At 33.6% G+C, this 13,344-nt stretch overlaps 1 protein-coding gene across 5 annotated transcripts in view; it reads right to left on the minus strand.

Annotated features, from left to right (window-relative positions):
- LOC142349572 (uncharacterized) overlaps positions 1–13,027 on the minus strand; it is a 29,762-nt gene extending 16,735 nt beyond the window's left edge. The window contains exons 1-2 of one of the 5 annotated variants that reach the window (XM_075401224.1): positions 1,852–2,463; positions 1–1,220 (exon numbers count right to left, since the gene is read on the minus strand). The exon at positions 1–1,220 is cut by the window's left edge and continues 291 nt beyond it. In XM_075401224.1, coding sequence (XP_075257339.1) covers positions 1–1,148 — 1,148 coding nt within the window. In that variant the 5' untranslated portion in view covers positions 1,149–1,220; positions 1,852–2,463. Of the gene's footprint in view, positions 1,221–1,851; positions 2,467–3,323; positions 3,623–3,742; positions 3,922–12,752 lie in introns of those variants that run through there. The other 4 variants (XM_075401221.1, XM_075401223.1, XM_075401222.1 and 1 more) reach the window with 4 other exon arrangements.
- Between the last annotated feature and the right edge of the window lie 317 nt (positions 13,028–13,344).

Genomic DNA, 13,344 nt, shown 5'->3' on the forward strand with positions numbered 1-13,344 from the left:
TTTCGCATGATTGTAAAGATTGGTTGCTGTCTGTAGAAATCTTTAACATCTTGAGTGATTTGAAGAAATTCTCTTGCTTGGTCAGGCAGATAACTTGTATCTCGGCAGGAGTAAAATATTTCATTCTCGGGCACTTGTCTTTTGATCGTTTGGTTTTTCGTGGTGAAGTCACGAGTGCGCTCACCCCTAAAACGTTCATGAATTTCATCGATATCGTATTGACAAATTGCCGACCCTGGAATGCTATTTGCCGAAGTTGTAAAAGTAGCGAAAACTTTTCGGGACTCTGCATCGAAATAGGCATCCTTCATTTCGTTGAAGACGAAGTCCGGATTCCCTGGAATGTAACATTCGAGAGTTAGGAACGCTAAAGTGGTCCAGAGGTTCAGCTGGATAAACCCTGTGGTTTTGCGCCCGTAGTCCGAGTTGCAAACCCGGGCAACTTTGGCCTGAGTTCCGCTTTTATCCTGGGATACGTAAACAAACCATGTCTCGTCTTTGTATTGGATTTGTTTCACGAGTCGTAAAACTTTTTGTTCAATTGTGCCGGACTGTACTTGCTTTTGTGAGTCGGATTGGATGACTTTGTCAATTGAGAATCCGCCCCTCGAAATTTTCATTTTGATAGAAAAATTGGGCATGTCTGCAGCAAGAAATTTAGTTCGCGCAAATGGACAATAAAAGAAGGCCTCTTTTTCGTCATCGTCTAATTCTCGTAACTTTCCCTCGTCAGACAAAGCATATCTCTGTATTTTAACGTCATTTTCAATACTCGCGCAAATAAGCCACTGGTTTGCGGTTCGAACTATTCGCGAGGCTTTCCAACATGTTGGGTCGCTTTTCTTCGGGCACGAAACGCCTGTGAACTCCTGTTTGCTCAGGCGGAAATTTCCATTTTTAGAATTAAACGCGCTTCCGTAAATCGCGCCTTCGGATCCAAAGAGGACATATGAGGAGTTACTACCGATCGATGTGAGCAAGCCTGATTCAATTTTGGTTCTGGAGATTGCAGAGGAGTAAAGGTCGGACTGATACTTCGGTATTTGATCTTCCAAGAATAACCCAAGAGTCGTGGACGAGGCGAGTCGTGGTAAAGCGAAAGCGAAGATAATTATCAGTAGGGATAGATAATTGAGGTGAATTTTCATGCTGTGTTGTTTTCGTAGTTTCGGGATTAAAATTCGGGGTTGTGATTTGGGTTTAATGTCTAGGTTGAATATCTAAAAAAAATGAAATATTTTCTCACGAATTGGATCAATTGTCCAGTTATAGCTACAAAAACGTTACAACAGGTTGATTATTATATGAATCACTCAAGTGAATATAACTATGTATTACATTATTATTATTATTATTATTAAGACAAACAGTGCTTATAACCACTTTATAAAGCTCGAAAATAAATCAGATACAATAATTGTATAAAATCCAGAGCATACAGTTTGAGTTTGAGTCTCTTTTAAGCTGAGTTGTCGGTTTGTTTATAATAGTTTAAAATAACCTCAAGATTTCTATGTAAGTTAACGGGCACCAGTATGTAGGGCTTTTGGTAGCCCTTGAGGCTCTGTTTTTCTAAATCCACCGCCCGAGCTAATCAACCGAGATAGATATAGCCGGCAGGTTTGTAAAATAGTTAGTACTAGTTGAAGTCTGTTATTAACTTGCGGCTATTCTGCATGTAGTAAGGTGTTCTGACTCGGCGTGGAATGACTTCAAAAATGGATTTGAATGGAATGACTTTTACTACTTCACCTCTAGCCCTGAGGCATATTTGGGAACAAACAGCCCACATTTTCAATCTGTTCCTTCCAAAATTGAATTGTGGGGGAAGGAAGGCTTTATGGAACTTACTTTGAGATTAAAACATGACGCTATTGTAGTTGAAAAACAGCCTGCGCCCTGAATGAAAGCGAAATCCGGCTAGACGTGCCCAAAATAAGTTAGTAGTGCATGGTTAATAAATAATGAAAAAGCAAGGAGAGGGTAATGCGCAACAGTAGAGAGGGAATTCGGTGGCATTTCTCTTCTGGTGCAATCGTGGTTAACTATTTATAACCTATTAGTTAATAGTGTGGTGTTATAATGCGTAGTCGGGGTAATAATAGCCCATTGAAGGAAACGTAGGTCAACCTTTAAACTGTCGAACAATGAAATTTGAAGAAATCGAATCGCATTAGTTTGAACTGTGCGAACATTGTTAAATATGCCATGTATACATACACTTTATTTTACAACCTGTCTTACTCGTATATTAATACACTATATCTGATAAAGCGTGGAAAATGTTGGCAACGTGTGTTGAAACACGGGGGGTTGTGACTTAAATGAGAAAGAGAGAGAGAGAGAGAGAGAGCAAAGTAAGTTAGCTCTCTTATTACTCAAATGGGCTAGTCTTTGAAAGGTAAACTTGGCTGTTAAACGAGCAAACAATGTAATCTTACCACAGTTCCGCATCAAAATAGTGGGGCTCGCTTCAATTTTATTACCCCCAGTCGTCGTGGTTCGGGGGGGGGGGGGGTTGCCGCATTTTACTCAACTTGATTGATATCAGGTCTTACATGTCTGAGATTAATATCACAAGCCACCCCTACCCTTGGAGCATATTATAGAAATATGTAATGGTAGCTAAGCTTAGTAAAAGGATATCTTCATAACTAATATGCATGAAGTACGTATAGATTAATAAGCCCAACTTACACAGCGTCTGATCAAAGCAACAAAAACATAAGAAACCCGCGAAGTTGATTTGTGAAGCTAATATTTATTAAACGTTTTAATGAGTTTTCGTATCTCTAAATTCAGAAGAACCCAAAAATACAAGACTAGTTAATGTCAGGGTCTAGTCTACACGACGACCCAGTTGAAAAGCGATCTTTCAGAGCCCTCAGGTCAATCAAGCCCGAATTTAAATCTTTCAACTTTTATATCTCTTTAATTTGCTACAATTTTATGGCTAAATTTCTGTACGAACTGCTATTTATCATTTAGTATGATGTTGAGATCAATAGTTTAACTTTGCATGGATCTTAAACTGCTCTAAATTAAGATATTTGACAGTTTTGGAAGCTGAAATGATGTTGAAAAGAACTCTTGACATCTGAACAAAGTTTGCAACCTACGCTTATTTTCAAAAATTTGTATCTTTTCACGCTTTGCACGCGTTATACATTTTTTTACAAATGCACAAACAATACAGCAATTTCAAGTTTGTATCTTTTCATGCTTTGAAAACATTCTCCGATCTTCGATAAAAACACAAAAGGAGCAATTTTTTGAAAGTTGTCACGCGGATTTAGTTTTTTTGGCTTCAAATTTTGACTTACCCTTTGACTAGATTATTGGAGATAATATTTGTTGAACAAAATAGCGTGATGATATTTGTAAATCACTGAACCATGACGTCTACTCCCAATAAATCTTTTGTCACATAAAAATTGAATGACTTTTGAAGTTTGCAAATTTTTAGCATCTGTCAGCAAGTCTATTTTAGCAATAATGTAACAACGTAAGTTTTGATGTAAAAATGTCAAATAATGATGTTTTGTGCTATAAAAGTGTTTGCAAACTTGCACGATTTGAGTTCACTTTTTGCTACATAAAATCAATAGAAACGCGTTTTAAAGTATTATGATTAAATACTAATACGACTACACCTGTAGTGAACTAAAACATGCCAAAACGTGAGTCTATTTTTGCTAATTACTTTTTAATTACTCAAATGCGCAGGTCTGGTTTTACTTACAATGTAGTTATCAGGACCGCTTTTGTCACTAATTATAACTTGGTTTATAACTTGAATCGTAAAGAGGAATTAAAATGGCTTAAGTGACACATTTTTGCTATAAATGAATGTGAAAAATCTGAGTGAGAAAAAGACTGAAAACAACGGGGGTTGCGTAACATCTCAAAAGAAATAATAAAATAACAACTACACAAATCTAAGGCAAGTCAGCATTCTCTAGTCAAAACATTCAACTGTCTTTTTGGCAACAAGTTTATTAAATATCTGTAATGACATATGCCATTTAAAAAACAGTTTAATATGGCTCCAAAACACATCAAACTGTGACGGAAAGATCTGAAATATTATGAGTATGTATGTTTTTCATAAAATATTTTTTTACGTCAGAGCACTGACTGGAGATTTCTATGATGAGGAAATGTTCCAACCAAAAGTTCAAATACCGGCAGAAAACTTGGATAGGGCTGTCTGTTCAGGGGAAAAGATAACCCGGGTTGCTCCTCATAAAAAATTCCAGGTAGTCACACTATGTCATATATGATTCCTAGTAAAAATGCTAGGTCATATATGATCTGTATGATTTCTTTGTAGTCATACAAGGATCAATCAAAAAATCAAACATAAGCCTAAAATGCTTAAATCATTATGCCCTTACCTACTGATGCCGAAAAAAATCTCGATGAATGCAGCCATAGTTTATGAAAAGTTTTGTTTGTAACCATACTAGGTCATATATGATTTGAATGATTTTTAGTAGCTTTGCCGCAAATACCTCTACTGTTGACTCCGTCTCAGTGATGGCAGGTGTCATAGACATCACGACTAACCTAATTAAAGCATTTTTTAATTTCATTTACTAAAATACTTTCAACTTTAAAACAAAAATTTTAGACACTATAACCAGTGGCTTGCAAAAATTTTTTTTGTCGTTTTTCTTTTTCAACCAGCATTCATAACTACTTTTGTTACGCGATGTTATCATTAATTTCTATAAAATTTTATGTCTTTTAATTAGCTACATTTTTACGATCATCACAATATGGTTTTAGCTAAGTGTTTTAAAGACATTACCAACCCTTATATATTTGAAAAAAACTAAAGTGGAATTCGAATTCTGCCGATTGGCAGTTTAGTTTTTTTCTCATTTGTTTTTTTACAAAACGAACTTTTACTGTCTTGTAAAGTCTTGTAATATAAATAGTCAATTGTTTTTTCATTAGTTTTACTGACAGGACGACACAAGACTTTCTATAAAAAGTTATGTTTTTTTTTATTTTGCGTTCATTTGTTTCTTATTATTGGTATAAGCTCTTTGAGTGATCAAAGGTATTTCTCTTTATGGTGCTGATAGTTACATTTTTTTGTATAAATATTTGGATCTTACTTCAGAACTGGCTCCGCTATCTTTTCGCAGTTACGGGTGAACAATTTTTTGGTCATTTGTGACTGGACTCAGTTTGAAATTGACTCTTCTTGCGTCAATTGAGGTGTTGAGGTTGACTGTGTTTTATTTTCTCCAACAGCGCGACAAAAAATTGAAGGGAAAGTTAATACAATTGTCTTTTTTCATCGGGTAGTTTTTAACAACAACTCTTGCAAAATTATTCTTTTTTGCTGGAAAACAATCTATGTTTTTGTTTGGTATTGTACATTGCGTTCTTCTTTGCTTGCTATATTTATTTTTCGGTAGTTAGTGTTTTGGAAAAAATCTTATTGATCAATTTTAATTCCATTTTTTCAATTGAATTCATCGGACTGCCCTGTTATATGTTAAAAAATTTTTATTATTATCATCACTCATATGCTTAAGCAGTGCCACTGAGGTTCTCACATTTAGCTGATCTCATTTAATTTCCGCTCTGTATACGTTTGTCTTCTTGCTGACTGGAATTTACTAAGACGAGGAAATATTCCAACGAAAAGTTCAATCGCGGTTAGAAAACTTGGATAAAGCTGCCTGTTCAAGGAAAAAATATCCCGGGTTGCTCATCATACACAATTCCAAGAAGTCATATGATGTCATATATGATTCCTAGTAACCATATTAGGTCATATATTTGGTTTTTTGGAGGTCATACAAGGATCAAACAAAAAATCAAAATAAACACTAAGATGCTTAAGTCATTACGCCTTAATGTACTTATACTAAAAAAATCCAGATCATTGCAGCCACAGCTTAAGAAAAAACTTTTTTTCTTTGTAATCAAACAAAGTCATATATGATTCGTAGGATTTCTTAGCACTCATATAAGAATCATACAAAATGTTCTATATTTTATTTAAATGTTCTTTTTTCGTTAAAAAAATAGCAAGTTTTTGGTCACTTGTTTGTCCTGTAACTTAGTTGTACTAAAAATAGGTCCAAAAGACTTTCAATGTAAGTGTTTTAATTGAATTCGGTTGTAACAACATTTACACAAATTGATATGGAAAATATCATCTTTTTTACTAAGTTTTGCCAGTGTTTTTGCTGACCTCTTTTCGGTAATTCGTTTTCATTTTGTCACCAACAATTTTCATCGGCCCTCTGACGAAGTAAAGAATGAAAAAATTGTTAACTTTTGTTTTCCTTTCACATATAACGGTTTGAATGGCTTTGTCACGAATTCCTCTACTGTTGACTCCGGTAATGACTCCAGTAATGGCAAGGGTCATAGAAATCATGACTAATCTAAATTGAAGCATTTCGTGATTTCATTTACTAGACTACATTCAAGTTTGAAACCAATTTTTTGGACACTGAAATAAATAGTTTTGAAATTTTTTGCGTCGTTTTTCTATGGCCATCAGCATTCATAGTTGCTTTTGTTACGCAATGTTATTATTGATGTATATAAAACTTTTATCCCTTTTAATTAGCTACATTTTTACGATCATCACAATATGGTTTTAGCTAAGTGTTTTGAAGAGATTGCCAACTTTTATATATTTAACAAAAAACTAGAGTGAAATTTGAATTTTGCCAATGGGCAGTTTAATTTGTCTCTATTTTTACCCTATATTGTCTGTCTTTTTACTCTATATTGTCTTGTAATATAAATAGTCAGTTGTCTCGTCATTAGTTTTACTGAAAGGACGACACAAAACTTTCTAAAAAATAATGTTTTTTTTATAATTTTGTGTTCAATTGTTTTTTGTTATTGGTGTATGCTATCTGAGCTGTCAAAGGTGTTTCCTCTGATGGTGCTGATAGTTACGTCTCTTTTGTGTAAATGTTTGGCTCTTACTTCAGAACTTGCTCTGCTAATTTTTTTGCAGGTCTAGGTGAATAGTTTTTTGGTCATTCGTGACTGGACTGAGTCTGACTTTGACTCTACCTACTTTAATTGAGGTTTTGAGCTCAACTGTGTTTGATTTTCTCCAACAAACTGACAACAATTCGAGGAAAATTGTTAGAATTTTTTTACACAATTGTCTTCTTTTATTGTGTAGTTTCTAACACCAACTCTCGCTTAGTTCTCCGTTTTTCCTACAAAATAATCCAAATTTTTTGTTTGGCCTTGTACATTGCGGTCTTTTTTGCTTGCTAAATTTTTTTTCTGATAGTTAGTATATTGGAAAAGATTCTTATTGTTTTAATTCTATTTTTTCTATATTTTTTTAAATTGATTTTCACGAGCTGCCCTGTTATATCTTTAAATAATGTTTTTTAATACAAGACCTTATCTGCTTAAACAGTATCGCTAAGGTTCTCACATTTAGCTGATCACATTTAATTTACGCTTTGTATACGTTTATCCTCCTACTGAAGACAGAATAGAATGTGTTCTACGAATAAATTGTACGGAAAATACTGAACTGAACAGATTTCAATCAACTTAAGCTGTCTAGTTTAGGACGTAGTGCTTCAAACTATCTAAGTTTTAATTTAAGTAATTGAATATTACAAAGTTGGTTTTCCAAACAATTTTTGTCTTGTTGGAGAGGAGAGCTTATGAACAAGTTTTATGCATATTTTTCTTTTTTTGAAGTTTTTATACTGCTTAAAAATTTTGTGTTGTTTTTCAACACCTCTGTTTTTTCTCACTTCTTATAATTTTCTGTTGCCATTGAGAAGTCGAATGGAACAATTGACTCTAGTCACACCCAAGTAGTAAAAGCAAGCAAGTTTAACCTATATAAAAAACGCGTGGGCTCTAAATTTGCGAAAAATTTCTGCATGCTTAGGGGGCCTCTCGAAGCGCATGTTTAAGAGCTTCATTGACCAGCATGATTAAGCAAACATATTCAGAGGGTTCAATGACCTAAAAGGCTCAAAGTAGATTGGTAAGAACTGAACTTTGGACAAAAGACTGTTGGTCAGGTGCAGTTACCACGAGGCTAAGAGGGCTTGCAAGTATGCTCGCCAAGACAGAGGATTTACTGTCCTGGGTACTACGAGTTTTATAATTGCTATTAGTTTAAGTTTGAAGTTCGTATTTTAAGTGTGCGGTTTTCGCTGTACGGATTCTGCGCTATACTAGCACACACTTTGCTTTCAACTAAGTTTTTCACGCGTATCTTTTCGATGTATGCTTAATGTCAGAAGCTCTCAATCTGAATTATGTTAATTGGTAAGATAAAAGCGATTGTGAGAGATGGTGGTTTGTAGTGGTTATAGTGCAGTTTGTAAGATGACAGACTGCTAATCTGAAGCTTGATGTGTTTTTCTGTTACCAATATCCATAAAAATGCTATTAAACTAAGTTTCAAGTAGTTTTAGTTGTTTTGTCTTATATTCCTTTTTGTAGTAAATATCAGTCGCAATTGAGGACAATGGTCAACAGCCCTCCTAACGTAACATGTTTTAGGGGTCCTTAATAGCAAAAACTTTGCGGTATAGCAAAAACAAGCATATCACCAACGCCATTATCAAAAATTTGCTGTAAAACGAGCAAAAGACAAGTTCAATACACATAGATATTCTAAATTGGACGCCTATGGCTGTTAAACAAGGGGCATGGGTTCTAGCCCGAGTTGGTGCGAAACAGAAACCTTCACTTCTTTTAAACCTTCTATTCGTACAAAACGATTTTCTGGTTATGGTTTTGCGGGCCTGCTAGTAAGTGAGCAATTTCATGGCGTGAATATCTGAATGCTTTAAAACTGGAATGAGAAAACAGTGTTCCAGAAAATTGAATTTCTAGACAACTATTTCTCTCAGTGAAGATATTTAATTTCGCTTTTCACTGTTTATCATCTTAATTTTTTCAGGATATCAGTTAGAGGACGACAAATGATTTCTATTGTTGCACAGTATTAGTTTCTGAATAAACCAGAGAGCGGCATATGATCTGTTTAACTCTAAAGTTATTTGTTTTAATGAAAGGATTGCAATTTTTAGGGTGCGACACATTTTTAGAATTTTTTCCTTTTCCTATGACTTACTCCTTCAAAAAGGTCCCAATTGCTCTTTTTAAGTTATAATTGAAATCTAAGGTTTTAAACTACATTGGCTCCTAACGTTTTCGAAGTATCGAGGTACTATCGCCTATTTAACGCGCTCAAAAAGAACAATTATACAATTATTTAATGTTTGCAACTTATATAACCGTTTTTAACGATGTGATCACTAATTGCTCTTTTGCTGTATTGTGACTCCGTCTATGTAATGAATGGTGCCAATCAATTGCTACTAATTTTATTTGAAGATATTTGATGATTTCGGTAGTTAATTGCATTTTAAACTCTGTGTCACTTTTTGTCAGAAAAGATCACATTTTTTAGAAAGTTTTGATCGTGCATTTTGGATTCTAGTGTTTCAGTGCCAGTGTTAGCAGGTCTGCTTTGCTTTCTAATGGCACAAGATTGAAACACTTACAGCTTCGAATTTGCATCTAATTTTTGACACTAAAACCAGTGATTTGAAGAATATTTTTGTTTGTTTTTTCTGTGGTTGTTTTTATAAATTTTTTAATGCGCGCTAATTAGCAACATATTTCTTATCCTTTTGCTTTTAGGTTTAATAAGTACTCTTAGAACTTGAAAGCCACTTATTTTATTTCAAAGACTTTAGTCAAATTCGAATTTTTGTCAGTGTCCTTTTCATATCGCAATTGATTTCTCTTTTCAAACGTGGTTTTTATGTCTAAGGTTTCGTCATAAAAGTAGTTAACTGTCATAATGTCATTGCGTTTAATGAAATTGACTACACAAGTGCTTCTCAATATTAGAGGTCCGTTTTTGTAAAAATTTGTCTTGATTTTTTGTTTATGTTGTTATATCAAAAATTTTTCCTATAATGAGGATCATAGTCAGTTCGTGTTTTGTTTTAATCTTTGGTTTGTAATTCAGGACTTGATCAGCTCTGACTTGCATTTCCTACTGAATATTTTTGGGCACTCGTCGTTTTTCTTTCTTAAATTAATCATCCTGCTTTAATTGAAAGTGTAGATGATTTTCTCCAACTGATTGACATTAATTTGAGGGAAGTTAGACCTACAACAATTTGAACAAAATCTTTCAGATGAGAGCTTTTTCTTGGCAGCTTTAAGTATTGTTTATCTCACGGGTATTTTGAAGATACATACATGCGAAGCAGGCGCAGCTATTTCATGGTAGTCTACCAAGGAATTTTGTTCGAAGCCAAAATCACAGCAAACGGAATTTCGACTTGTTACTGTTATTTCGCTTGAGCGAAAAAAGATTTGTTCAAATAAGCATAAAGAGCATCTCCATTAGGTCTAGTTCACCAGACCAGAAGCAGAATTTACAGAACTGCTTCAAATCTGTTGGGGCGATGTCTTCTTAAAAAAATTATTGCAATTTTTTTTGTTTTATTCTATGTTTATTACTGACCACATTAGTTTCCCAGGAAAGGTCAAATTTTGACTGCTGATTTCTACGTGAAAATGAGGCTTCATGGACATATAATGTTTTTTTTTCAGAGAAATGTTTGTTTTCTATGGCTCCAACAAAGATTTACTGTTTACTTGTCTTCATTTTTGGCGTTTTGCTGGCTTTGCAGTTAGTTTTGCAGTGTGATGAAAGAGTGTTAGTTATAAAAATATAATTGGCTTCCTTTTTGATATAGGGGAACCTATATAATGCTTTTAGCTGGTCCCTAATCGTTCTTATGTCTTTGAATATTTTTCTTTTAAATCTCATTTTTTTCTGTAGTTTGCAATTCACTTCTAAGTTCAGCTGGTTTAAACTGAATTGCATCCAATGTTTTTACGGCTGAGATGAAAAAGTTGCTTTGTTATAATTTGTTAGTTTTTTGAGAATGGTCATTGCACCAGGCTATGCACCAGGTTTGTTTTCAAAATCCGTCTAAAATGAAATTCCATTGGTGTTCAAAAAAAATCAAATTGAACACGCGTAATCTTTTCAAAAGGTGAGTTATAAAGTCAATAACTTCAACAATGTGTTTTTGTAAAAAATTGTTTGTGGTAATTGGAGTTTTATCTTCATTTGTTGTTGATTAGCCTTTCTAAAAGTTAGTCTCGACTAATGAGTGGTACAGCTGGCTTACTAAAATTGCAAGTTTTTCTTATTTGAAAATAAAATGTTGTTATTCCTTTTGGAAAATATTGAATTGGAACGCAATGAACTTTTGAATTTGTAGAAAATTTCAGCAAAAACGTGTTGTAACTTTTTTTCTAGAAACATGATACGCGTAATCGTTGTTCTTTTTTCTAATGGTTACGTCGCTTTGATACTTCAATTTTCTGTAAAGAATTTAAAATTTCTGGATGTTTCACCAAATTTGAAAATCTTTTTTCATATATTTGTCATAAAAGAACATTAATGAGGGTTGCCATGGGTTTTCAATATGAAAATAGCAAGACATATATATTGGGTTCAATGATTTGCTCAAGGTTTTATCGGCTTTAACAAAATTCTTTTCCCAAAGTTTAAATGATTTTTTTTGGGTTTACGAAATTTTTGACAGTTTTTTTCGGTGTTTTCGTTGCTTTTTTAGTTTATTGATAAGCTCATGGTTAAAAATGCTTCGACACAGTTTTTACCAAAGTTTAACTGATTTTTTGTTTTGAGGATGTTTTTGTTGCTTTGTAGTACGACATACTTTGGAGAAAGACAATTCTCAAGGGCTTCCTATGGAGCAAAGCAATGTTAAATTTACTCAACCAATAGCCAATGGTTTTAATGACTATGAAAATAATTGGTCTCAGACAAGCAAACGTATTTTCATTTTTTCTGGTTACCGAGTCTCATTAAGAGCCGGTGCCAATTTTTTTGAGACAATTTTTCGATTTGATTTGAACATTTTTATCTGATTCTTGATCTCATAGCATTTAGACATTTTTTTCTGAGGCCATTTTTGATTATGTTGAAAATAAATATTGACCTTTGGTCGTAATATGAAGTTTTTTATCAAGAGTTTTTGTTGTTTGTCTCATTTACAAGTCTCATCGGTGGCAGCTCTCATCGACTTTCCAAACTAGCATCATTTAATTTATCGTTTCACTAATGACTGGTCTCAATAGAATCTATCTATTAATATTAGTTGGAGGCTGATGATTGTTATGAGTTTACCTCTTTTTATTTTTTTATCGACTTTTTTCCGAGCCTCATTAAAGACAGGTCCGATTGGCTTAGAAATAAAGTACAAGTTGATTTGTTTAGCTCAGGTTTTATCTGATACCATTTGGATTTTAATTGTGATTTTTGTTAATTAGGTTTTAAATTTGACAGTGTCAGTCATTTTAATGGCAGATTTGATGGGCTCTCTGCTGTGACATTTTTTAATTCATTTAGTGGTTTGTATTTACCACTTTTTTTTTACTATACAACTGATTAATTTCCGACAGTATGTGTTTTTTTGAGTTTTCTTCCTCATTTGTAGATAATTATGTTAAAAATGTAAAGCAGCAAGGTCAGAATTTTATGTGCAAACGCACATTACCGAGCCTCTTTGTTTTCGTTACCTATTGTTCTGAAGAATTTACGACCGAAAGAGAAAAAAGTGTCAGGTGCTGTAATTTAGGTTTTTTGGTTTAATTTTTCTTGAAGATATTTGTGATTACTGAACAATCTGTTCACATTTATACACAGTTATTAGACTCACCTCTTTTCTCCCCGCTATTTCCTTGAGCGTATTTGTCACTTCAGAGGAAAAATTGGAATAAAAACAAGTCTTAAATAAAAATTGGATAAAGAATAATTCTGAAATAACTGAAAGACAGGAAGAATCGAATCTTTAAATATTAAAAGAAAAACAATTGTGTAATCTGATAGTAGCAGTTTTGTTTTGTGTATGATTGTTTTTGTTTTCTAGGTACAGTAAACACAATGAAAAGACTAAACCACAAAATGCGTTTAGCTGATCAAGATACAAACGTAAACTTATAACTTCATGTGAAGCTTTTGATTCTACTATATATTTTGTAGTAATAATTACTACAGTTTTTTTGAGTTACGATAAAGAATTATATTTTTTTGCCACGAAGCAACAGCCATTAAGCAATAAAGAGATCTTGAAAATACTATGAAAGAACGCACGAATACAAAGAGCATTTTTAGTTGCGGCAATAGATTAATGAATCAATTAGTCATCATTTGATGATTAACTCAATTTGTACCCGAAGGCCTCCTTTTATGAGAAGTTTGGAGCGTAGGCCGATTATGACCATTGTGGCACACTCGACTTCAGCTCAACC

Source organism: Convolutriloba macropyga, chromosome 11 (genome assembly GCF_964194025.1).
Source record: "Convolutriloba macropyga chromosome 11, txConMacr16.3, whole genome shotgun sequence".
In the NCBI taxonomy this organism is placed as follows: Eukaryota; Metazoa; Xenacoelomorpha; order Acoela; family Convolutidae; genus Convolutriloba; species Convolutriloba macropyga.